A 25,638-nucleotide genomic window follows, 5' to 3' on the forward strand; every position below is an offset into this window, starting at 1 on the left:
CAGTTATGTCAAGGAATAATGCAAATTATCAAGGTTTCTTACTATGTTTACTTACGATCATCAATTCGTAATTCTTTAGTATCTAACTCATTTATCACACTTTCAAGGATGCACTTGTTTTTAAGGCACTTTAAGAGTTTGGTTACTCTTGTTCGAATGAATTGGTTCAAAAGGGACAATTTTAGACTATTAAAAACAATTGCTTAAAGGTATTATTTTCAATTTCTCTTAGGTTAATTTGCTTGGATTTATAAAGGAGTTACAATCTAAAATATGGTTACTTGAGGTCTCACTAGAATGTGTAGATTTAGCAAGAAAACCTACAGTTACTATATTAAAGAAATAGAAGTGGAAATAGAATCTTGGTGAGATTTATTTTCAATTTCTTCTTATCTTCTTAACCTTGGGATGGGGAGGATCCTTTCCACATGGTTGGTCTGAGTGTCGGTCACACTTAGGATTGTGCAGTTTCTTGTTGGGTTCAATTAACGCTCCAGTTGCACATGGTGACCTCAGTTTTAATACCTAATCTTTCTGACATCTGTCAGAGGGAGTAGAGTGGGATTCTTGGATATGTAAATGGGAACATCAAGTAGGAGTAGGAAGGTGATATTTCTGCTGTATAAAGCATAGTGAGACCATTATTGGAATACTGTGTTCAGTTCTGAGGTCCACACTAAAAAAATAAAAAAGTTGAAAAATTAGAAGTGGTTCAGCAAAGAGCTACAAGGATGAGTTGAGGTCTGCAAAACATGCCTTCTATACCGAGAGGTTTAAGAATTTCCATCCATTTTGTTCATTCAAAAGATGGCTAAGAGGTATCCTGATCAGTCTACAAGTTCCTATATGGGAAAGTGATTTCTAATAGTAGAGAGTTCTTTAATCTAGCAGAAAAAGACATGAGATCCAATGGCTGGAAAATAGAGGTTACTTACCATATAGTAACTAGAGTTCTTTGAGATGTGTCGTCCTCAGGGGTATTCACTGTGGGTGTACATGTGCTCCCTGTTCCTGAGATTGGATGCTTTTTCAATAGCAGTGTTTGTTGGTCTGTACCTGTGCCTCCACTGAACTGAGGGTATAAGGGGTGCTGTGGACTGACTGCCTCTCCAGTTCCTGCTCCACTGTGAACTGGGAGATGGTCTGAACAGCAGGGAAGGAGGACACGTCATGGAATGTACCCATGGGGACTACACATCTCTAAGATCTCCAGTTGCTATAAGGTAAGTAACCTCCATTTCTTTGAGTGCTGGTCCTTATGCATATTCACAGTGGGTGACTCCCAAGTAGTACTCATTGTGGAGAAGGGTGTGAGGAAGCTGCATCTTAGATTGCAAGATCACTGAACCAAAGGAGGCATTCAGATGAAGTTTAAACATGGGCGTAATGCCTAGTAATGATGCAAATAAAACCCCAAGTTGTCATGCTACAAAATTCAAAGAGGACAGCACAAGCTGTCACCACCAAGACAGCTTGTGCTCTAGTAGTGTGTGCCTTGAAGCTGGAAGGGAAGGGGCTTCATAATCTCACAAAAGAGAATAGACCCTGAAATCCATCTCAAGAGTCTATGGGGAGAGCTTCTTCCTTCAAGACTATTTGTTTCCATTGCTGAGAACAGAGACTTCCTAAAGGGCTTAGTCCTCTGCAAGTAGAAGGCTAAAGCTCTGTGGACATCCGAAGAGTGGAGCTTCTTGTCCTCCCTGTTTATTATGAGGTTTTAAATAGAAAATGGGCAAATGAACAGTCTGATTCAGGTGAAATTCAGAGGGAACCTTCGAGATGAACTCGGGATGCAATCTCAAGGACACTTTATCCCTGTGAAACACGGTGTAGGGAGGATCCGCCAGGAGGGCCTCGAACTCACCCACTCCTCTAGCAGAGGTGATAGCCATTAGAAAAGCTGTTTTCACAGAGAGGTACAAAAAAGGTCAGAGGCTCGAATGGTGGGTTCAAAAGTGCCAAGAGTACCAAGTTCATGTCCCTGGCACAGTGCAGGTTGTAATACTGGTGGAAAGGCTCTGATGATGCCTTTCAGGAACTTCACATTGTTGTGGGATGGGTAAAGATGGAGGAGTTCTCCATTGGAGAAGGAAGGCATTGATAGCTGCCAGATGCACATGCAGCAAACTGACAGGTGAGCCTGATGTCTTCAAGGAAAGAACATAGTCCAGAATAAAAGGGATCCCAGACTTTTCTAGAGAGGTTATGCTGTTGACACCAGGGGTAGAACAACTTCCATTTGACTACACAGTACTTTCTTGTAGAGGGTCTCCTGCTGTTTGTTGAGGATGGATTGGACCTGCTCAGAGCATGATCTCTAAATCTGTTGATCATCCAAAAAACAGGCTGCCAGATAGAGGCCAGGTTGGGATGGTTAGTTCTGCCCCTGTTCTGAGATAGTAGCTGCAGGAGTGGTTGTAGATGTATACATGGGTGAGAGGCTATCTGCAGGGTGGTGGTGAACCAAAATTGTCTCAGCCACAAAGGTACTACCAGGATTACTTTCGCCTTGTCCTGCCTGACATTTCTGAGGATGCAAAATAATAGAGGAATGGAAGGAAAGGCGTACGTGAGTGGATCTGACCATAGTACCAGAATGCATAGTCCCCCTTTGTAGTTGTGCCACTGGGCGGCTCAGGAGAAGTTGTCTGGGCATTCCTTGTTTGGGTTACAAAGAGGTCCCAGGATGGGAAACCCCACTGCCAGATAATGCTGTGCCACTAAAGAGGGGAGCTCCCATTCGTGATCCAGATGGAAATGCGTCCTCAGGCTGTCTGTTAAGGTGTTCACTACTCTTGGTAGGTGAACTGTTGAGAGGGTGATTTGATGCCAGATGCACCAGTTCCAGAGTCTGATCGCACCATGCGGAGTAGGGAAGACTTTGCTCCTTCCTGCTTATTTATATAATGATGTTGTCTGACATGATTTGGACGTGTGCACTGGATGAAAGGGTAAAAACCTCTTGCAGGCTTCACAAAGTGCCTGAAGCTCAAGAAGATAGATGTGCAGTTTGGATTCTGGTGGAGTCCAAGCACGCTTAGCTATATAGTCACCCAGGTCTCCCTAGGCTAGTAGGGAGGTATCCATAAGTATCTTTGTGGATGGTAGAGGGATGAAGGGAATCCCTACATAGACACTTTGTTTTCCCACCAAGTGAGGGATGTGAGGACACTCTGAGGGAGCAAAACTTGTTTTGTACAGGGTGTGCCTGCTTGGGATGTAGACTGTCTGCAGCCATGCCTGGAGGCAACAGAGGTGAAGTCTCACAAAAGGTATCACATAGGCATGGGGGTGGGGAGGAAGGGGCACATCCACAGCAATTGGCATGAGCATAGAACTCCTCTGCCGCGGCCCCCAGGCTAGAGCTAACAGCTCCTCTAGCTCTGGGGCCACAGCAGGGAGAGTGAGCTCCTCCGGCCCTGGTGGGAGCTGACAGTTCCTCCAGCCCTGAAGCTGTGGTGGGGACACAGAACTTGACCCACCAAAAGCGGTCAAATTTAAATTTCTGCATATGCCCCTGCATAGGTACAGGCAGCCATATGACCTAGAAGGACCAGGCAGAACCAGACTGTTGTCTGGGGGCTGAGTCAGAGCTGGGCATTGAGATTCCTCATCATGAGGAATCTGTCTAATGGTAAGTATGCTTTGGCTGAAATTGAATTCAGATTCACTCAGATAAAATCTGTAACTGTATATGTGTCAAAGTGGAATTTTCTAGATTTGCTTGAAGCCCCAACAAGTGAAAGAGATCGAGTGAAGAGAGGACTGCCATCTGCACCTCCTGGTATGGCTGTCCCTTGAGCAGCCAATTGTTGAGGAAATACTGTGCTGCCTTGGTGCTGCAGATACACTGCTACCACAGAGAGAAACTTTGTAAAAACTCACAGTGCTGCCAATAAGCTGAAGTGAAGAGCCCTGTATTGAAAGTATTCCTGGACCATTGTGAAGTTCAGGAATCTCCTGTGTGCTGGATGAATGTCTATATGAAAGTAGGCTTCCTTCTAATTGAGGGCCGCAAACAAGTTGCCTTCATTTTGAGAGGATCTCCAAAAGCTTATGGATTGAACATCCTCCAGAGGGATCTGGAGAATATCTGCAATTTTCCTAAAGAGGTCCTGATACTGTTTATAGTCGTCTAGTGGTGAAGGTGAGGCTGGTGCCACTGCCTCATCTGGGAAGAAGAAAGTGCTGCCAGTAGATCCGGTGGTAGTGGTGGTTGTTCTTCCTCAAAACCTTCTGGGGGCAGAGGGGCCTGAAACTCCTCTCCGGGTGGTGATCTCTGTCTAAAGCATTGCCCAGGGTCTTTGTAATTCAGCACTCTAAAATATGGATTTAAGGATTTATAATATGACCAGTGAGTGGGATCATATGGATTAGGAGAACCCCATGGGGGAATCACTAGTCATTAGGCCAATAATGTTCTGTGTGGGGATGTGGTGGCATTGGGAAGGCTCTGGAAGCCCGATTAGGGTCCACTTCTCACCTCAGGACTGTTAGTGGAACTTCTGGTATCACTTCCTGTTCATTGGAGGAATAGGAGTTGCCTGACTCCACTGGTGGAACCGATGGTACCAGCTGCCTTGTGACACTCTAAAGGAAGGAACCAGTAAGTGGTGAACTGTTGTGGTCGGAGCCTCAGCAGTGTGACTGGTATTCAGAATTGGCATCTGACACAACATTGGTGTAGGAATATCCCTGGGTGATACTGGGACTGAAAGGACTGGCAACTCTGTAGATAGCCAGGTCCTCAAGAATATGCTAGTCTGGCAGATGGAGTGGGAAGGACTCCTGACTCTAGGCCAGGGGTCTCAAACATGCAGAGTTGTTTGCTGCAGCCCACCATAGCTCCTCTCACCCCGCTGCCCCCCAAGTGGGCCATATCTCTGTTCCTCCACCTACCTCCCAGCACTTCCTGCTGCCAAACAGCTGTTTGGTGGTGCTTAGAACTTTCCAGGATGAGGAGGAGGGATATGGCACACTGAGCAGAGGATGTGGAGAAGAGGTGGGGCTGGGGTGGGAATAGGGGTAGGGACTTTGGGGAAGGGGTGGAGTGGGGGTGGTCTTTTGTATCTTTGTATGAAAAGGTGTCAGTGATGTGGCCCTTGGGCCAATGTACTAGTCCTCATGGTGATTTGAGTTTGAGATCCCTGCTCTAGGCTATCTGGTAGTGCAGGTTTGTGTGAGGCAGTCTTCCTGTGATGCAGTACTTCCAGTGCAGGAAGTGAAAGGTTCCTTCTCTTCTTGCAGGGTTCAGACCCACCCCTTGCATCAACAGCTTCAGTGTGCACTTAGCTGTCACTGCTGTTGATGCCAACAGACATTACCCATGAACTCCAGACACACTTGCACTGGGGGTATGGAGTCTCTCCTGGTACTGAGGGTAGGCTGTCCTCTTTATAAAAGAAAGGTGAGGTAATTTATCCCTCTTCTTAAGGGAGTGTTTACCTTTACACTCCTCATGCCTGTTTAGAGAGGTCCTTGGGCTTATCTGGAGCTATGCTGTGTTAGTGCTGGAGGGGAGCAGGGGCTGTCTCAACTTGCTGATCTACTTAAAAAAGGCCATATACTTAGAGCAGGGGTAGGCAACCTTTCAGAAGTGGTGTGCTGAGTCTTCATTTATTCTCTTTAATTTAAGGTTTCGCGTGCCGGTAATACATGTTAACGTTTTTTAGAAGGTCTCTCTCTATAAGTCTATATTATATAACTAAGCTATTGTTGTATGTAAAGTAAACAAGGTTTTCAAAATGTTTAAGAAGCTTCATTTAAAATTAAATTAAAATGCTGATCTTACGCTGCCAGCCTGCTCAGCCTGCTTCCAGCCTGGGGTTCTGTTCACCTAGGCCTGCAGTGGGCTGAGCGGGGCGACTCGAGGTCAGGGCAGAGGGCTGGGGTGTGTGTGGAGGTGCAGGGCAGAAGGCTGGGTGTTGGGGGTTCAGGGCAGAGGGCTGGGGGTGGGTGTGGAGGTGCAGGGCAGAAGGCTGGGTGTTGGGGGGGACTCGAGGTCAGGGCAGAGGGTTGGGGTGTGTGTGGAAGTGCAGGGCAGAAGGCTGGGTGTTGGGGGCAACTCGAGGTCAGGGCAGAGGGCTGTGTCTGTGGAGGTGCAGGGCAGAAGGCTAGGTGTTGGGGGGCGGTCAGGGCAGAGGGCTGGAGGGCAATTCAAGGTCAGGGCAGAGGGCTGGGGGAGTGTGGAGGTGCAGGGCAAAAGGCTGGGTGTGGGGGGGTGCAGGGCAGAGGGCTGGGGGTGTGTGGAGGTGCAGGGCAGAAGGCTGGGTGTTGGAGGCAACTTGAGGTCAGGGCAGAGGGCTGGGAGGTATGGGGGGTGCAGGGTAGAAGGCTGGGGTGCTCCCAGCCCCCTGCCCTGAGCAGCTTATGGCAGGGGGCTGGGAGGGATATGCCCTGTTCCACCCCCTTCCCCCAGGCCCATCCCTACCTCTCTCTGCCTCCTCTATGGAGCTGTGTGCATGTTGCTGCTCTTCCCCCCTCCCCCTCGCAAGGGCCATCACAGGCAGGGAAAGGGAGGAGGGGCCAGAATGGACCAAGCTGTGGGAAGAAGCAGGGGAGTAGGGAAGCTTGGCTGCCACAGGAGTGGTGGGCAGGGGACCAGGACACTGCCCCCGCCCCCCACACTGCTCTCCCCTACCGGGGCAGGAGGCAGAAGCTTGGTCCTGTGGCAGCCAAGCTTCCCTCCCCCCCAGCATGGTGCTTTCTGGCCCCTCCTCCTCTCAGTGGACAGGCAGCATGCCACTCAAAATCAGCTTGTATGCCATGTTTGGCACGTGTGCTGTAGGTTGCTGACCCCTGACTTAGTGAGGTCAGTGTACTTAAAGGGGCAATGTGCATCTCACACAAACAGGTGAGAGTGTCTGCCATGCTGTCTCCCCTCCCTCCATTTGTGCTGCTTTGTAAAGTGTGAGGCTACATTAACAACACTGTGTTAACCTTGAGGGATCAGCTGTTCATCATTTAGCAGTAAATCATTCCCTGAGAAATATCCCATGCTCTGACTTTACCACCTCACCCAAGCTTCACAATGATCATTGCTGTGTACAGTATTAAATTGTTTGTTTAAAACACACACTAATAAAATCTCTGGAACCTAATCCACCTTACATTAATTTCACTTAAAGGTGCATTTTTCAGGACCGTAACTACAACATTAAGCAAGGAGTTACTGTACACTTTGAAGTTGGGGTTTAGCACAGTAATCAAGTCAGACTCCCTGGCTTCTTACTTCATCATAGCTCTTCTGAATCTTAAGATTAGTATGAGCAACAGCCCCAACTATATTTGGCCCAACACGAGTTTTTGGGAGACCTACAGCCCATGTGAATTCTGAACTTAATACATTGTGTAGTAAGGAAGAGACCTATTTTATTTGGATTTGTTAAGTGTTTACTATATGCAGTCAGCAGTTTGAGAAATTACAAGAAGATAAACTGACTTACCACCTTTAAGTGACCAGAAAAACATTCAACTATTTAACTTTTACACCAATTCCTCCAGCTCCTGCTGTTTTTGGATATGAAGACAAAGGTTGCGTTCTACTCCCATCCATGCCACCAATTTGCTATGTGGCCTTAGGCAAGCCACCTCACCTTTCTGGTTCAGCAACCGCACCTGTCTCACTCACAGATATGTTTGAGGATTAGTCTACTTCTTCAAAGTCCAAGTGTTCTAACTTGTACTTAAGAGCCATAAATGTGGATGGATGGTGCACTAGACTACTGAGCAGATTGTAGAAACAAGTTTAACTTACTCTAACTACTTTAGTCTTTGAACCTCAGTAACTTCTACATCCTACCATTTAGTATGGCAATAGTCTATTCATCTTGTACAGCAGAGGTGGAAGACATTTATACAATCAATGAACATTTTAATGCAGTTTGCAGTTAAAATCATTTGTATTTGCTATACCCAGTCCCCTTTGAAGCAAGCTCTGAAGCTGACCCTTCAAACCCTGAGTGGTAAGATGCTCCAGTGCATTTAGAAGCCTGCTTTGCATTTTCAGCCTTGACAATAAGATGTAGTAGTTCTGTACTTGAAGTGATACTTGTACAGCTTCTCCTAGTCTCCTCACTGCCCAAATGTATGATCTTTAAAAGGTTAATCCTATGTCTCTCCACAAGAGAAGTGAATAGTCTCGCTTTGACAGCGGAAAAGATATTCCCCACAGCTATTAAACATGGAACAAAGTAGTGCTAGCTTCTATGCCAGATGACAGTGGCCCTTTAGTGTAGTGTTTACACATAGTGTTTGGGAACATTTTTATTTTGTACACGTGACAAGATTTTACATCAAGAATAGTCAGTTAAATAGTACAAATTTACATTCATGAGGAATGTTTTAAAAAAATGCAACTTAAAAAATCCTCCTCTGCCCATAACCCCCACAACACCCCCCCTCAACATTTTACAGTGAAAAACTGAACAATCTAATTCACATTCCCTCCTCACCCCAGACAGGATGCTAGTTGAGTGCAGCTTACAGTTCATCTTTTACATCTGTGGAGTCCTGCAAAGATGAGAGAGAGTTAAGTTTATGGTCTCAAAACAGTTTAAAAAGCTACTTAGAATCATCTCAATTTATAGATCTTTGTATACTGAAAACAATGGCTTCCATGCATTATATGATGCTTCCAAAGGCCAGTTTCTGCAGTGCCACGTTTGCTGCATTTCTCATTTTCACAGCACTTGTAATGCCTGTGACAAAGGATTTTTAGTCCCTTTTAAGAAGGGATTTTGTATCTGTTCACACCCATTTAACAACTGAAAGTGATCTTAAAGATCTGTCAATTGTCTAAGACCACCCTGTCTCTACAGGGGCTCCAGTTGTAAGCTTGTCCAACTGGAGGGGAAGATATGATCTGCTATTTAATCTAGAACAATTAATTTTTAAAAAAGCCTTCCAGGCCCTTTATATCAGAGCAGCAAAAAGGGCAAACCCCAACTTCTCCACTGTAGGCCACCTTTGGAATGCAATTAGGACTGTGGTCCATCTCTGCTCAGTTTGTAAGTCCCCCCCCTTACCAACACTACCAATGCTGAGAAGTCTACTAGCTTTTCTGGTCATGACTGTTGAGATCTTAACAGGAATTCAATAGTGTGGACTAGCAAGCCAAAACAGAATAGAGTTCCCTCCCAGAGCATTATTACTTCAGCAGCTCAGAGTAGGTGTGGCAGGTAAATTTAAGCAGCTATGAGTCCAGATACAGGGAGCAGTTCTAAGTCATTTTTACCCCCTCACTAACCTACTCCTGGGCAAGGACTTCATTAAAAGCAGCCTTAGATTCTTGGGTACAAATTAAGCAAAGCACCACCATGCAAACTCCAGCTTTACAGGCAAGAGATACAGGCTATAGGAGCCAACCACTTCAGGTAGGTGACTGAACACCAGGACCAATCTCCACAAGATCAGAACAGATTTATTTAAATAGAAGAGGCCCTTCCCCAACCTAAACTCCTGGGAACCAATAATTTAGTCTGTTTGGTTCAATAACCCTTCCAGCTGGTCCTCAGAATTGGGAATGAAGCAGTAGGGAACTGCAGTACTGAAAGGAGAAGAGTCCCAGAGCATCACAGCTTGTGACTCTCTGCATTAAAATAGTTGCCGACATCTAAAAAAAACTAGGGTTACTTTAAATTCCATTTGTGGGTGTTCAGTAATCAACTTTAACCTTGAAACATGATCAACTGGAAATACAAACAGTTCCCAGTTTTATTAGAAAGTATAGCATTCTAATAAAAAATAACTTATTTCTGACCACAGATTCAGCAAAGTTCAGCCACTAGCTAAATAGTCCATCTCCAACAACAAGTTATACTTCCCAATCTGCTCTTCTGCACTTAAAGAAGTTGGTAGTTTCCTATCTACTAGAATCAGGACAGGCATATACCAAGTGCCTTAGGGAAGTAGTCTTGCCTAAATCCCAGTTTAGATCGAGTTTTAGACTACAAAATGAAGCGATTTATCTCAGTCTTCTTTGACAAGTTCAGCAAGTAGCAGCTTGCTTGATGTCAAAGCATATCGTAAGTCTTTGCTATACAATGGAGTTCCACAAGTTTTATCTACACTATGCCTCAATGAAGCCATGTTTTGTTTGCTCCATGAAAACAAACTGTTCACTTTGAAATGTTACTTTCATTAGGTTTAGAAAAATCTGAATTAGAGACTGTAGTAATGAAGAGTTATTCTGAGAACTGACCTTCTCTGTTTCGCTCTCATCACCTTCAGCTTCTACTTCTTCCTCATCATCTTGCTCTACTTCAGCTGTGTCTTCAGGTTCTTCTGGCTCCTCTTCCACCTTAGATAACATGAAATAAAGCTATTTGTTATTCCACCCTCAATAGATCAATTTGCTTATCTGTCTTAATGGTACACAGGATATATGCAAGATTCAGTTGGAAGTTACTGTATGAACGGAGAATGAATGTGTTTTAGTGAAGCAAGGCAACAGATTTAATCACTTGCTTGATACATCTAGCTATTGGATGTTAAATGAAGTTGTACATAAAATGCAATGAACTGAACTGTTTTGGAATATCTTTTAGTTTTAAGATTCACTAGAGATAGTGTAGTCTGGTAGATAGGACTGAAAGTGGCCCAGAGGCTCACCTTTCTGGCCCATTCACCTGCCTTTGCACCACTCAGGTAGCAAGACCTGCCCATATACCCTGATGTGGATTTCTTTAAGTGTGGCAATTCCCCAGTGGGCACATCTAGTATAGCTATCTCCATATAGCCACAAATTTGGGGGAAGACGAGTGTGGAGGTAAAGCATACAAGCACACTGCACTGTCTTCAGCTGGTGCTGAGTCACATGGGGGGAAAAGTGCCAAAATGACAGAACTTAAGAGCAGCTTTGGAAGGTGGCCAGTAAATCAGAACTGGGTCATTAATGACCCACCTTTGTGTGCAGAGAAGCTGGATATACTGCAAGTTGATCTAGATGCTATTAACTAGGTCCCCAAACTGTTACTTGGAAAACATCTACACAGTATTTTGGAGTGATCTTTCCAAGCCCAGGTTGACAGACTTGGGCTTGTGCTTTAAAAACAGCTGTATAGCCCCAACTTCAAAGCACCGTCTAACTTCAATCTGTAGCTTATACAGCTTTTTTTAAAAACTAGCTGAAGCCCTGCTGGCCCAGGTCTATTGACCTGGGCCAGGAACACTCACTCCAGAATGCTGTGTAGACATACACATATTCCCCATACATGCACACACCCCTTAAGTTGTCTTAAGCGGAAGTTTTGATTTTATTTTTTAAAGTGCTTTGAAAATTAAGACCACTGAGCACCAAACATTACCCAAAAGTGAAGGAAGCTCACCTTTGCATCAAGGTCAATGTTTAAACTTAAACGAAGCATTCTTTCTATTCTCTCTCCATATTCCTTCGTGTCTGGTAACATATAGCCTGATCTTATGGTCGCCGTTTCGAACAGAACTACTGCAAGATCTGCAACAGTTTTATCATCTTCATTTTCCTGATTTGGAAAATTAAGGAAGAGCCATTAATCAGGGTTCATGCAGCCAAACAGTTAATATATCACTGCTTTGTAACTTCTTTTACCTTGATGCGCCTGAGCATGTCCTTGATCAGCGGATGTCTAGGGTTAATTTCAAAGGTCTTCTTCTGACTAGCATAGTAACTACAAGAAGAAAATTACATTAGTAGCTAGCTTTTTAAAAACAGTAGTACCACTTTAGTTTGCCCTCTAATGTTTAAGGCTTGGCTTACTTCAGAATAGTACATAAGTTCAAGTTCTGGAAGACAACTAAGGTGCAGAAAGTCAGCTTTACATGTAATACTTAGTTTACACTGCTGTTCTGCTCTTTGATATGTGCAGATGCTTATCAATTCATTTGGTTATACTGAAGCATTCAACTGATGCTTCAGTAGCATCAGTTTGTGAAGCTACAAGAGGGTTACAAACCAAACACTTTCAATGCTTAGACACTAGATGGATTCAGGTAAGAGTCTGTTGTAGGCTTCCCTTTCTAAAACAGTTTAATGTAACACTGTTGGATGCATTTATAAATATTTTCTGAATAACCTACAGTCACCACTGTTGTGACAGACCACCTATTTACACTATTACTCCAATGCACAGAAAGTTCTGATTTGTCAAACAATTTAAACACTTAAGGTATTCAAGACAGGTTAACTTAAAGATTAGGCCTGAGTTTTCAGAATCTGATCAGCTTGCTTTTACCATTAGTAAAAGCCTATCTGGTCTAGAGCCTCACTATTGTTAACACTGCAGGGGAATGTCTGCATACAAAAGACTTACACTGAAAGTTTCAGTGTATGTATATATACACTGACATGATTTTGTAGTTTGGGCTATTAACTATGTGACTGGACCCCTTTAAATCAAGTCCTGTAAATATGTATAAAATTCAGTGATGAGTGTATACTTAAGTCCTTGTGAGATGAAAAATAGTTATGAGGATTATTTCTCTTATAGGTCCATCATCAATATGGAGCACTGTTAGGCAAGTCATAAATGCATACTAACTGTGGCTCATATTTGTGGTGTTGGTAGACCATGATATACAGGTATGAAAGCTTACTTTGTGGAGATATCTTTCCCAGTCTGGTATGCCTGAGCCTTCATAATTCTTTCCATGTTGCCAGACCATCCATACTGACTAGCCACCAGTGCACATGGAGACTGAGTTAAGCGTTGAGACAACACTGCTTTTTCAATCTAGGGGGAAAAAAAGAAGAGATTGAGGGAACCGCTAATGAACAAGAGAAGTGTTTACCTATTTCATTATCTCTTCATTACTGCAATAATTTGAGAGATCAAATTTGCAGTTCTCATCTTTGAGATCAAGTTAGTTTTTACTAAAGTCTGTAAAATTCAAATACAGTCCTATAATATATTTGTTATAAATACTTCAGAGGTGGCTTTGAGAGCTTTTCATTGGAAATCAGAGTCCTAATATCCCATTAGTATTTTTGTCTTCTAAAAGCCATTGAGAGGTGAGCAAAGTGCTTTTTAGAAAGTTATGTACATTCATATAGAAATGAAGTTTATGTCCCCAAGGGGACAAATAAATGAATGAAGTCTACTGCAAGGATGAGGGTGTAAAATTAAAAATTAAAGGATTGTGTCTGTGTGTGTCTGTGCGCGCACACAAAAAAAGACAGATGCAAAATAATGCTCCTGCGAACATAGAATTTGTACCTTGTCCTTTAACGCCTTGTCTTTCATCCAGGTTAAGAGTGGCTCAAATTCTTTTTCCAAAGCTTCCCGACTCTCCTTGGATTTGTCACTTTCATCAAATTTCACTCCTTCCTTAGCAACATTCTGGAATCTCTTGCCATCAAATTCTGGTAGAGCTTGAATGCAGTATTCATCTACAGGTTCCGTCAAATAGATCACTTCATAACCCTTTTTCAGAAGGCGTTCAACAAATGGTGAAGATTCAGCCTACAAAGACAAGTTAATTAGAAACAATTTTAATATTGCTTGACACTAAATTATTGAATTCCATTGCTGTATAATTCAGCCAGCTAACTGCTGGGGGCTTGGAACCAGGGTGGACCGGCAGCTGTCCCCATCAGCTCCCTACTCTCCTAAGTTCCCTGTGGGGCAGCTGCCCAGCAGGCTATCAATTGCTGGCAGTTCAGCTGTCCCTCCCTCCACTGCCATGTGCGGTTCCTGCCCTCTGCCTTGGAGCTGCTCCTGGGAGCCCCTCCCTCCCTTGGTGCTGCCTCGTTGTTAATGTAGCCTCACACTATGTGTTAACCCTTGAGGGCTCAGACGAATACTAGGTCATTTAGCAGTAACGCATTCCCTGGGAAACTTCACCACCTCAACCAAGCTTCACAATCATCATTGCTGTGTACAGTATTAAGTTGTTTGTTTAGATCAATCTCTCTTTTATATATAGTTTTATCTGGTGAAAAAAATTTCCCTTGAACCTAACACCTAACACCCCCCCCCCCACCCCATTTACATTAATTCTTATGGGGAAATTGGATTTGCTTATCATCGTTTTGCTTAAAGTTGCATTTTTCAGGAACATAACTACAATGTTAAGCGAGGAGTTACTGTATAACAAAGATTTTTATTCTTACCTCTTTTCTGTTGGACCCTGCCATGAAATAGATTTTGTCTTGTTTCTCCTTCATTCTCTCCACATACTGGTCCAGACTAGTAGTGTTACTTTCATGATGAGACGATTGGAAACGAAGAAGTTTAGCTAGACGGGTACGGTTGGAATGATCCTCAATCACTCCAAGTTTTATGTTAGTACCAAATTCTTTCCAAAATGTATCATTGTATTTTTCTTCAGCAATCTTCTTGATCATGTCAAGAGTTTTACGAACCAGCTTCTTCCTAATAACCTAAGAATTCCAGAGACAAAATAGCAAGTTCACCCATACGGTTACATAATCAGCGAGAACAACCAATCTTAAAGCTACTACAAAGAATGCTCCAACAGAATCTGTCAAGTACTCCTCGGTTCTCACATTACTCTTCTGTAGCCATCTCCTTTTCATTTTCTTCCAATGAAGATCTAAAACTTTGAATTTGCAGCAAGAGTTTTCATGAATCATCCCACTTTGTATCTTCACTTTTAATTAAGAGAAATCAAGTTAAGCTTGATGTCTTGCTTTTTTACTTTATTCCTAATTTAGATACAATAGGGCTAGAAAGAATCTAGGCTAACTATGGCTAGTAGGGTATTTTGTGTTTCCCCATACTTGCTACAATCCTGTTACTTAACCAGGGAAGTAGATTTATCCACTCCTTGTGGTTAAGTAGCTTGTTAAATTATGTCTAAATAACGATACCTTTAGCAATTTATGCTGCTGGAGGGTTTCACGGGATACATTCAGAGGAAGATCATCAGAGTCCACCTAATTGGGGGGGAGGGGAAAAAAGGTGAATTTATGAAGTAGAAGCAACAGTAACTTAAGCCAACTCAGTTAAAAACTTCAAGATACTTACAACACCCTTGACAAAATTAAGATATTTAGGCATCATGTCATGGAAGTCATCAGTGATGAACACTCTCCGGACATACAACTGCATGATTAAAAAAATAAAAGAATTAGGAATGTTTGAAGGATGTTTAAGTTTATTCCAGCTTTCGGCATACTTATGTTTTTACCTTAATGTAATCACTCTTTTTGGATCCATATTCATCAAATAAGCCCCGTGGAGCTGTGGTGGGAATAAACAAGATAGACTTGAATGTTACTTCTCCTTCAGCAGTGAAGTGAATATAAGCCATAGGATCATCGTGTTCCTGTGGAAGGAAAGTTACTATTTAGTCAAGCTCTGGAAAGAAACACTGTGAGAAAGCTATTCTTGTGAGTTTGCACTTGTGGAAGGAACAGCTGGATCAGTGATCTAGAAATAATTCATGGGATAAATAAGTGCTGGTAACCTCTGCATAACTACCACTGATTTATTTATCCTTTAGAAAATTTTATTTAACATCTTCCTTTCATTCTAGATTGCCAACTAAATATTGAGACCGAAGTCTTAAACCCCAGATTATGGTAGTTTACTTCCATGTTAACTAGCATGTAAACTGTAGTTCACTAATACATTAGTGAGCAGCCTGGTTCTACCAAAAATGAGGAAAGATAATTGAAATTGAAAAATTAAGCAATATACTAGTGTAAAGTAATAAGAGCCATTACACAACCACTAACATTTTCACTGGTATTTGCAAGGGGATGACGAAAGTAGGAGGTCTAATTTGCAAAGATTAATTCTGCACCATCATGCAATGCAGAATTAATGTTCCCTGCAGAATTCCCCCCGAATTTGATTTCCACCAAGATGCTTCTCTTCCAGTTGTGTTTCAAATAGATTAGTTAGGTGTACACAATGTCTTTGCGTGCACATGACCCTAGTGGCACCACCCTCCATCTTATATTCCTTGCCAGCCTGAATCCACATCCCCTCTGCGCCCATCACTAAATCCCTACCCAGCACTCCTACCCATACCTGGCATGGGGGCATCACTTCTGCAGATGAAAGGGTGTTGGCTGGCAAGCCATGTGCATGACGGAACACACAAACAAACCCCTGCGTGCACACACTCACTGACTATCCTGGGTCTCCCTTCCCCATGCTGGCACCTGCTATCTTACAACTACTGCTAACTCACCAACCCTCCCATCCCACTACGATGGCGTGACCCAAAAAACATACTATACACATGGAAGCTTGAACTTGAGACTAGACATGACAGACACACAAAGCAGTCCTTAAGGACACTATTGCCCTCTTAGGCCAGGTCATTACAATACTCTTGTATAATGACTGTTTAAAAGAAATATTTAATTTCGCTGAAACAGAACTGTCAAAGATGCATAAAGTTATTTATTAATATGCCTAGAAACCTATTGCTCAAAAAACATTTCCTGAATCTGTTGTCTATTGTTACAGGCATACTTGCTGACCAGTATTTTGAAATAAATTGCCAAAATAAATTGAAAATGGCATGACTATATATTGTGTTATTTTGACAAAACGTACAATATATTTTAAAATTGTGTAGAAATTAATATTTTGGTGCAGCATTTCCCCAAAAGTAAGAGATCATACCAACTATCCTCCCCACTACTCCTCTCACATTCCCTTCCCCATCCCCCTCAATCAGAACAAGGACCTTTACTAAAGGTAAGTTTAGTGGTAGGTTTAAGGGTCTGGCCTTCCACATTGTCACCTCCCATACATTGCTTTAGACTGAGATTGTACTGTACCAGAAGTGTACTATATTACCTTAGAAAATGATTTGTAAAAAGCTTTGTATTCATCTTCTTCGACCTCCTTAGATGGTCTCTGCCAAATTGGCTTGATATCATTCATAAGCTCCCAATCCCAGACAGTTTTTTCAACCTGTGCATTAAAAAAAAACCACACCACAATTCTACATTGTTCAACTCTTTTGCACATGCCTGAGATTGCTGCTATTGATGTATAAGTTACGGAAGAAAGTCACTGCTTCACTGAGGCATCTCAAATTAAAAAGTTTACTTCTGTATTGTCAACCTTTGTAGTGTTCTGCCTGCAGAGTATTACTTCACCAAGTACTCAGTAGTGTACTAGGAGCATAGAGTTTGCATTTGGCAGAGTTTGCATTATCTAGTGGCTAGCTGTTGATAAACTCTAACAGCTCAAGACTCTTGATCCGCCCTCAGAAGCTTACTTGCAAATATAAGAAATACATTACAGTACACCTAGCCCTGGTCTCAAAGCCTCTTGTAGAGAAATCCTGACGGAACTACCATTCACAAGGTACTACCAGTATTTCTGAACAGGAAGACATTTTCTGCTGTTTTGGCAATTGTTAGGATCAAAATATTGTGTATTAGAATTTTATTTTACTGTCTTGCTAACAGCAGATTTCTACTAACACCATACAGATGGTAAACTTACTAGAAGGCACCATTGTTGCTAAAAATATATCATTCACATCTGGAAGATAAAGGAACATGGGTCTGTAAACCAAGTTGTCTAGTGCTTTGAAGTGTATTAACGCCTCCTTCCCCCCCCCCAAAACCAAGTCAAAAAAACAAAACAAAACCACACAAAAAACCCCAAAAACCAAACCACCACACACACACCCCTGTACCTTTTTAGTTTTTGGCTTTTTCTCCTCTTCCTCCTCCTCAACAGCAGCTTCATCATCGGTTTCCTCTTTTTCTTTTTCTTCCTCCTCTTCAATGGGCTCTTCTACAGTCTCAGTCTGTGGAAACACTTAGCTGTAAGTCTACTTTGCTTCAGAAGGACCTGGTCAAACAGCCTTTCCTTGGTTGGCACTCATGAAACAGTGACTTATGATTGATAGTTAAGGGGCTTAGATTTTCAAATCTAGTCACCATTTGACTACAAAAAGCTGTTATTTTAAATGAATGAGTAACTCTAGAACAGGTCAACTGCCATGCTTTAAGATAAACCATGTAGCATTCTGATTATTAGTAGTATGTAATAATTCACTCTGAATAGCAACAGATGTGAGTGGGGCTGCAGCAGAAACAAGCTTACTTAAGTTGATTTTCAACCACTAGTCTGAATTTTGTACTAACACTAAAGACTAAACAGAGGCATACACAACATCAGAATGTGAACCTCCAGTGAGGCCCCAAAACAATACCCTGGTGAGAAGCCCCAGAAACTACAGGCAGCAGGTACTTATTTCCACCATGATGAATTCTCTGCTTGAGGCTTCCACCTTTGGGTTTTGCTTCTTGCTATTAGATATGCAGGGCCACCCTGTAGCTTCTTGAAAGAAGTAGCAGCAGTTATTTCTCCCCCCACCCCCAGTTGTGGAGGTGGAGGGATAGGTCCCTGACTTATCCCTTCACCTGTCTCTTGAGTCATCTTCATATGGATTCCAATTTCCTCAGCTACTGCTCAGCTTTTACAAATAGTGTGAAGTTGCCATAAGTTCTCCCATTCCCCAGGTTTGAAGAGCAGTGAAGCTGACCAGCATCTTGTCAGTTCTGCTGCTTTGGAAAAGTCTATTTGGAGAAACACTACCAGCCAAACAAAAACCAAGAGGATAAGTGCTTTCATAGAATGCTTAAGCGCTGTAGAACAGCCAGCTCAGGAAATTTTGTGATGAACGAGGGCCCCCTATTGGGAAATGGATTTTTCAAGCCTTTGAAACTTGTGCTGTATATATAATGAATGTAATTAGTTAAGAGTTAGAGCTATTTACCTTGCTGCTCCACACATATATGGGGAAGTTAATGAACTGTGAATATTTCTTGACTAGATTTTTAATTGTATCCAGCTCAAGATAGTCAGATGCCTCCTCCTTCAAGACAAGGCTGAAGAAGACAGTACAAGCATTAGACAGGCTAGTATTTCAATGCAGTTTTACTTATTTGAATCTATTCATAAGTATTTTGAAAAAATATAGTGCATCAGAACACAAATAGTGGACAGCCTTGGGAAAGTGTCCCAATTTTGTTGGAAGTCTACTCTGCTCCTTTACTGTCCTGTCTTTTTCCAGAGGAAAAGCAGTACCTTTACAGGTGTTCCGATTATGGAAGCCCAACAAAGCAGACCACAACAGGTTTAGAAAACTGCACTTAAAGACAAATCAGATTAGCACAATCTAAATCATTGTTTGAAACCAATTCTACATCATTTACTAGACACCAAGCTAGTCCCAGAGCATAACTGAAATTGGCTGCTCAGAGGGATTTTTATTGTCAGGTAGTTTGGCCTCATTTAAGAGGAACTACTACATTTAGCACTGGTTTCATTTTTTTCCATCACATTAAGTTGTAGAAAGTCTTCCTAGCAGTACATGCAACTCAAGCCATCAGGACTAGAAAGGTGTTTCTCTTAGTGAAATCTGAAATGTACTAAGTGAACAGCAAAAAAGGTAGAGACATTAATCATGCAGTTTCAATTTTTATAAGTCAGTAGCAGACAAATTTAAGATTTAACTTGTCTACAGCACTTCAAGTTAATGGAAAGTTTGAAAAAACTGAGAATGGCATGTTTCTCTTTGAGGCTTATCAAACTTGAGTAGCAAGGACCACAGATAGGAAAAACAAGCCAACTGCATTAGCAGAAAGGACAGCCAACACAGTAGCCAGCTATGTCAGAGCAGTACAAGTTCAGAGATCAGCTCTAAAGGGATCATTTGTTATTCTCTACACTGTGCATTAACCTATATTAGAGCTTAACACAAAGTTTTGTCAATGTGGCCCACAGAAATTGACTGCAGCTATTAAAGTATTTAAGTTTGCAGGCAGTTCATTTGTTTCTTCCAGTCCACTCTTCTCCATCATTAAGTCCACTTAAGAAAAAACACTAGCAGTTTAGCTAGAGTACTGAAGTATGTACTTTTTCAGGTAATGTAGCTGAACTAAAACAAATTCCAACTTTGTAAAACTAGAAATCAAGCATATCTGTTAATATCTTGTCACATCCTTAAGCGATGCAAGAAAGTGAAAAATTGGCAAAAAACCTGAACACCTTTAGTCAGTAGTTGTTTTCAAGTCCCTATACCACGGCTTTGATTCAGGAAGTCATTCCTATTCAGGAAAAGCACTTATTCCAGGCTAAGGACACTATAAATGAAGAGTTGCATGCACAGGATTCATAGTTAGTGTCCTACCACATTCACGGCCATGAAGTCTGCTCTTGTGTGCTTTTACCCTATATACTGTACTGATTTCACAGGGGAGACCCAAGTTTCTCAACAAGGAGTTGCAAGGTTATTTTAGCAGGGGGAATCATGGTATTGCCACCCTTACTTCTGCACTGCCTTCAAAGCTGGGCTCCCGGCCAGCAGCCGCTGCTCTCCAGCTGCCCAGCTCTGGTACTGCTACCCTCCTACAGTAACTTTGCAACCTCCCCACAACTCCTTGTTGAATCAGGAGCCCTACAATTACAACAATGACATTTCAGATTTAAATAGCTGAAATCATAAAATTTATGATTTTAAAAATCCTATGACTGTGAAATTGACCAAAATGGACCATGAATTTGGTAGGGCCCTATTCATAATGCAGAGAACAGATAACATGCTAATGAGCAAGGTATACATCAACAGTTTAATAAGCTTTTTTGGGGGATCAGCTGCAATACTTACGTTATGGTGGTGCCTCTGCCTAAGGAGTTTCCTCTGGGGTCATCAATCACTGAGAATTCATTTGAATCAGATTCCCAAATGTGTTGAGTATCATTGTTGTGCTTTGATGTAACAATAACTCTGTCTGCTACAAGGAAGGCAGAATAGAAGCCAACACCAAACTGGCCAATCAACTCAGATGTTGACTGACTATCTTCTGGCATTTCAGTAATCTTGTTTAAGAATTCACTTGTACCAGACTTGGCAATGGTACCCAAGTTTTTAATTAATTCTTCCTTGGTCATGCCAATACCTGTGTCTGTAACATGAAGCATGTTCTTCTCTTTATCGCACTAGAAAATGAATGAGGTAAATTCAGTTAAATGTCACTTGAGGACAGCATGCATTGCATCTTGTTAAAGTTGAAAGTTACAGGTGAGATGTTACAGTAACTGAAGATTCTTCATGAAGAAAGTCTGCTATGCAAAAGTCTGACTAGAGTATGTATTCACATTAATGCAATAAGGGAAGACACTCTTGCTGAAGCAATGCAGTGGTTCAGCCACTCTCCACAGAAAGACGAACACTTCAGAGGCAGCCATAAATGCTTGCTACAACACTAAGACAAGGCATTTGAGGATTTTATGGTCAAACCAACGGTAGGGTACCAAGGTTTTAGTCTAAGTTTACAGACTGGGATAGGCAGAATGTTAAATACAAATTTGAGGCTTGGGCAAGGAAAAGTGAAAAAGTATTTTCCAATGGAGGGGCATGGGGTGGGTGGAAGAATCAGCAGATTACTGTTAGTAGCTAGCAGCTCTTACCTTTATTTTAATAGTGAGTTCTTCATTACCAGCAAGGGCATTTTCATCAGTCAGTGATAATAGCCTTATCTTATCTAGAGCATCAGAAGCATTTGAAATCAATTCTCTCAGGAAAATCTGAAATGAAATGTATAGGGATGATAAACTTTATGCTAGAACTATACATGTTGACATGGTCTAGATAAACATACTGCTTACCTCCTTGTTTTTGTATAAAGAATTGATAATGAGTTTCATCATTCTGTTAACTTCAGCTTGGAATGCAAACTTCTCAGATTTCTCTCTGATTTCTTTTATCTGGGACGCATTTAAGCCATCTAATTGAATAGCTTCCTCCTCTCTGTGGAGACAAAGTTAGATCTTTTATTAGGCCTTATTCAGTTAATATGTAGTTAGTCCAGTGGCAGGAACAAGTGAATTTGTGGTTATAGCAACAGACAGATCTTAGGTTACTATGACATTCCACAAACCATGACATCAGGATGACAGTTTAGAACTGCAAGATTTGATTCTGACTATGGAACACTAAGTGTGAAAACTACTGGGAAAGTCTGATAACAGGTGAGTGCACTAGATGTTTTAAAAGCTAGACCTCTCTACTATTCAGCAAAAATCCTACCACAGTCCCCGGTCTAAAGGCTCCACTCTGAAGTTACAATATACAATAACCTCTATGCTACAGAAGGGAAGGCATACAACTGAGTTATTTTATAACATTAGAGAGGTTATTTCAAGTGTACTGCATGTGTTTGCCACAAGCCAGTGTACTTGTACTGGTGACCCCTTTCACACTGCAAGTGCGACTCCCCCCCTTATAAATTAAAAACACTTGTTTGTATATTTTACACCATTATAAATGCTGGAGGCAAAGCGGTGTTTGGGGTGGAGGCTGACAGCTCGTGACCCCCCATGTAATAACCTCGTGACCACCTGTGGGGTCCTGACCCTCAGTTTGAGAACCCCTGCCCTATGGAGTATCAGCAAAAAGAAGGAAGCTGACTGGTACCAAAGGAAGTAAATGACAGATGTCAATCTGTGTGACTTCAAACATGTAACAAGGCAATCTGGCTACCATTTCACTCAGCTATTATGTTTTACTTACCATTTATCTGCTTTTAAGGGGAGTTAATATAAAACCACAAAACATAGGCAATTTGCTTTTTTAAAAAAGTAAAGGGACTGAAGAGCCCAGAGCTCTTTTTTCCCTGAAACAGTGGCTCTCTACCTTTCCAGACTACTGTACCCCTTTCAGGAGTCTGATTGGTCTTGCATTCCTCCAGCTTTCACCTCACTTAAAAATTAATTGCTTACAAAAAATCAGACATTGAAAGACAAAAGTGTCACAGCCACTATTACTGAAAAATTGCTCACTTTCTCACTTACCATATAATTATAAAATAAATCAATTGGAATATAAATATTGTACTTGCATTTCAGTGTATACTATCTAGAGTCATTGTATGAAATTTTAGTTTGTATGGACTTTGCTGGGGCTTTTTATGTAGCCTGTTGTAAAACTGGGCAAATAGCTAGAGGATTCGATGTACCCCCTGTACCTCTGTTTCCCCCCAAGGGTACATGTACCCCTGGTTGAGAACCACTGCCCTGAAAGACTCTACATTAGAAACACAAACCTCTCCCCCATCACAATACTGACGCCTTGGCCAGCGAGAAGGAGGAGGCAGTCACCAGCACGTGGAGTTCACAGCTCTTTCCAGCATTATAGGTACAAACCTCTGAACAACTTCGTCATCGGTCCGAGAGCCCTCTCGGCTTTTACCCAGGTCATCTTCTACTGTGCCGTCCACGTCCAGCTCCTCCGCTCTAGCCGATGCTGGGGGAGGAGGCAGGGGGCGTTAGAGAACTGACCCACCGCGCGGAGCCGCCTCCCCCCCTCCGGGGGGCTTCCGCGCCGTGCACTGCGAAGGAGGCGCGTGTCAGGACCCCGCCGCGGGCGACACGGGGAGGGGGGAGGGAAGGTTTCCGAGCTGCAGCCCCAGCGCCATGACGGGTCGGGCAGTGCAGGGAGCTCCGGCCAGCGCGCCCTGGAAGGGGAACCCCCCCGTGATAACGCCGCTGCGGGAGGCGGCCCCGCCCCCACCACGGGGCGCAGCGCGAGGCAGCGCCTGGAGGCTCAGGCCCCTGAGGGGAAGAGCCAGCGCGGACCCCGCCAGCCTCCGGGGAGGCTGAGCTGGACTCCGAGCGGTTCTCTCCGCTCGCCCCAGAGCAGATCCCCTCCCCTTCCCCGGGCTCAAACAGCCCCGCGCCCCTACTCCCGAGGGTCCCGGCCCCGCCCTCTTATTCACCGGGCGGAGGCCGCGCAGGCCCAGGCCACCTGCCCCAACCGCTCCTCGCCAGAAGCTTCTAGAACCCGCGGGCGGGCGACTCACAGGCTAGCACCAGGACACACAGAAGACCGAGTCCCCACAGCGGCTTCATGGCGGTGTCAGTGCAGACCCAGGAGAGAACAATCGAGCCCCTGCCCCGCGACTCGAGCTCAGCGGAACGGCGCTATCGCTGAATCGTCCAAACTACCAGCCAGGTAAGCCCGCCTCCCCCCAGCCTTATCACTGTCCGGCACGCGGGGCGGGGAAAGGCGCTCAGCAAGCCACCAATCAGAGCGCACCACGCCAAACACAAAGCCAATGAAGAGCCCCGAGGGGTGGGGCGGAGTCCGGTCCTTGCCAATCAGAGCCTTCCATGTGCGGCTTCCTGCGGCCAGAGCGTGGCTGCCTCTGATTGGTCATTGGTAGGAAGAGTCGGCCAATCATTTTTAATAGCTAGTTTAATCTGCCTGCTTTTATTTATTTATTTAAATTACATACTCGGAAATGTTTGACTCCGCGGCCATGTGACTTACCCACGAGTGAGATCCGTGTCTAAAGCGATAAAAGTCTCCACATGGCCGGATCAATCCAAACCATTTCCGGGGCGCCCAGAATGTTTGCCCAGAGACAGTTACTACGGCAACGTTTACTTCCGGCAGGTACAAGCAGCTACAGAGGAGTGGGTGAGAAGTGAGTGACGGAGGCCAATCCGATCTCCGGAATCGCGCGGGGCTGCTGGCAAACAGCGCTGCCGCGGGATGAGGGCAGGGCAAGGGAAGGTGCTCCCGCCACAGGGAATGTGGGCTGGGGAGCGGGCTTCCCCCATACCTCTTAGACCACAACTCCCAGCATGCAGCGCTCCGCGGTATTGCGTGCCGGGACTTGCGTACTGGCGCCGCATTGGTTGAGGGAAATCGTAGTTCTTACGTTTTCAGTGATCTGAGGGCGCGCTGCATGCTGGGAGTTGTGGCCTAAGAGGTATTTGCATGCGGGGAGTTGTAGTTCTACGTCATAGTGCCTGCGTGTCTTCCCCATGGGCCGGCACCACGCCCCTGGCTTGCTGGTAGCTGTAGCCTCTGACTTGACTGTGGGACGTGCCTGGAGGGCGAGGGCCGATCCGCAGCGCTGGTTGCTCTGGCTGGGCCATAGTGGCCACGCCCCCAACCTCTGCAGTAGTTTAGGGCCAGATTTTTAAAGGTATTTAGGCACCTAAAGATGGTAAAAGTGCCCCTAGGCACCAGCTGCATCATTGGGCTCCTAGATCCCTTTGAAAACGTGCTCCTGACATCTGCCATCCCAAAGCAGTGACGGTCCCGCAGCCACCACTGTAGCCCCTGCCTTTTTCACCCTATGTGTCTAGGGTTACCAATTTTGGTGGGACATATTCCTGGAGGTTTCATCACATGACATAAGCTTTAATATTAATATTTAATTTCTGGAGATTCCAGGACAATCCTGGAGGGTGGCCCACTCTACCTGTGCACTGGGTGTAGCAGCTGGCTCCATGTGACAGGAGTCATCATCATAGTAGGAGTCTCACATGAGCTTGAATGCGTGTGAACCCTGTACACCCCCTCCCCACTGTAATCCTGCTCTGGGCCGGCAAGTGCTAGACAACACTGCAGGGTTGCCAGCTGTCTAATTGTGCAAACCCAAAGACGCTTGCCCTACCCCTTCTCCAAGGCCAAGCCCCTGTCCTGCCCCTTCTCTGAGGCCCCTCCCCCAGTCACTCCATCCCCCCTCCCTCCATCACTTGCTCTCTCCCACCCTCACTCACTTTCATCAGGCTGGGCCAGAGGGTTGGGGTACGGGAAGTGGTGCAGCAGGGGCTGTGGGGTCAGGCTCTGGGAGGGAGTTTGGGTGCAGGTTCTGGGCTGGGGCAGGAGGTTGAGGTGTGGGAGGGGGTGCGGTCTCTG

General features: G+C 43.9%; 1 protein-coding gene across 1 annotated transcript; it reads right to left on the reverse strand.

The window, feature by feature from the left end:
- Positions 1-8,235: 8,235 nt before the first annotated feature.
- HSP90B1 (heat shock protein 90 beta family member 1) lies at positions 8,236-23,949 on the reverse strand. Its single transcript, XM_065421194.1, has 18 exons — positions 23,786-23,949; positions 23,130-23,229; positions 21,594-21,735; positions 21,396-21,512; positions 20,593-20,924; positions 18,700-18,811; positions 17,611-17,724; positions 16,758-16,874; positions 15,130-15,267; positions 14,967-15,044; positions 14,810-14,875; positions 14,090-14,359; positions 13,194-13,439; positions 12,574-12,710; positions 11,570-11,648; positions 11,328-11,483; positions 10,202-10,300; positions 8,236-8,511 (listed from the first exon to the last, which is right to left on the reverse strand). The coding sequence occupies exons 1-18, from the start codon at positions 23,832-23,834 to the stop codon at positions 8,482-8,484; spliced, it is 2,382 nt and encodes a 793-aa protein (XP_065277266.1). The 5' UTR covers positions 23,835-23,949; the 3' UTR covers positions 8,236-8,481.
- Positions 23,950-25,638: the final 1,689 nt, after the last annotated feature.

The sequence above is a fragment of the Emys orbicularis genome, chromosome 1, assembly GCF_028017835.1.
Source record: "Emys orbicularis isolate rEmyOrb1 chromosome 1, rEmyOrb1.hap1, whole genome shotgun sequence".
Taxonomy (NCBI): domain Eukaryota; kingdom Metazoa; phylum Chordata; order Testudines; family Emydidae; genus Emys; species Emys orbicularis.

Coding starts and splice junctions, on each gene's coding strand:
- HSP90B1 (XM_065421194.1), bottom strand. CDS start 23,834: ATGAAGCCGCTGTGGGGACTCGGTCTTCTGTGTGTCCTGGTGCTAGCC. Junction 20,925..21,395: donor AACTCACTATTAAAATAAAG/GTAAGAGCTGCT, acceptor TTCATTTTCTAG/TGCGATAAAGAGAAGAACAT. Junction 16,875..17,610: donor AAAAGCCAAAAACTAAAAAG/GTACAGGGGTGT, acceptor TTTAATGCACAG/GTTGAAAAAACTGTCTGGGA.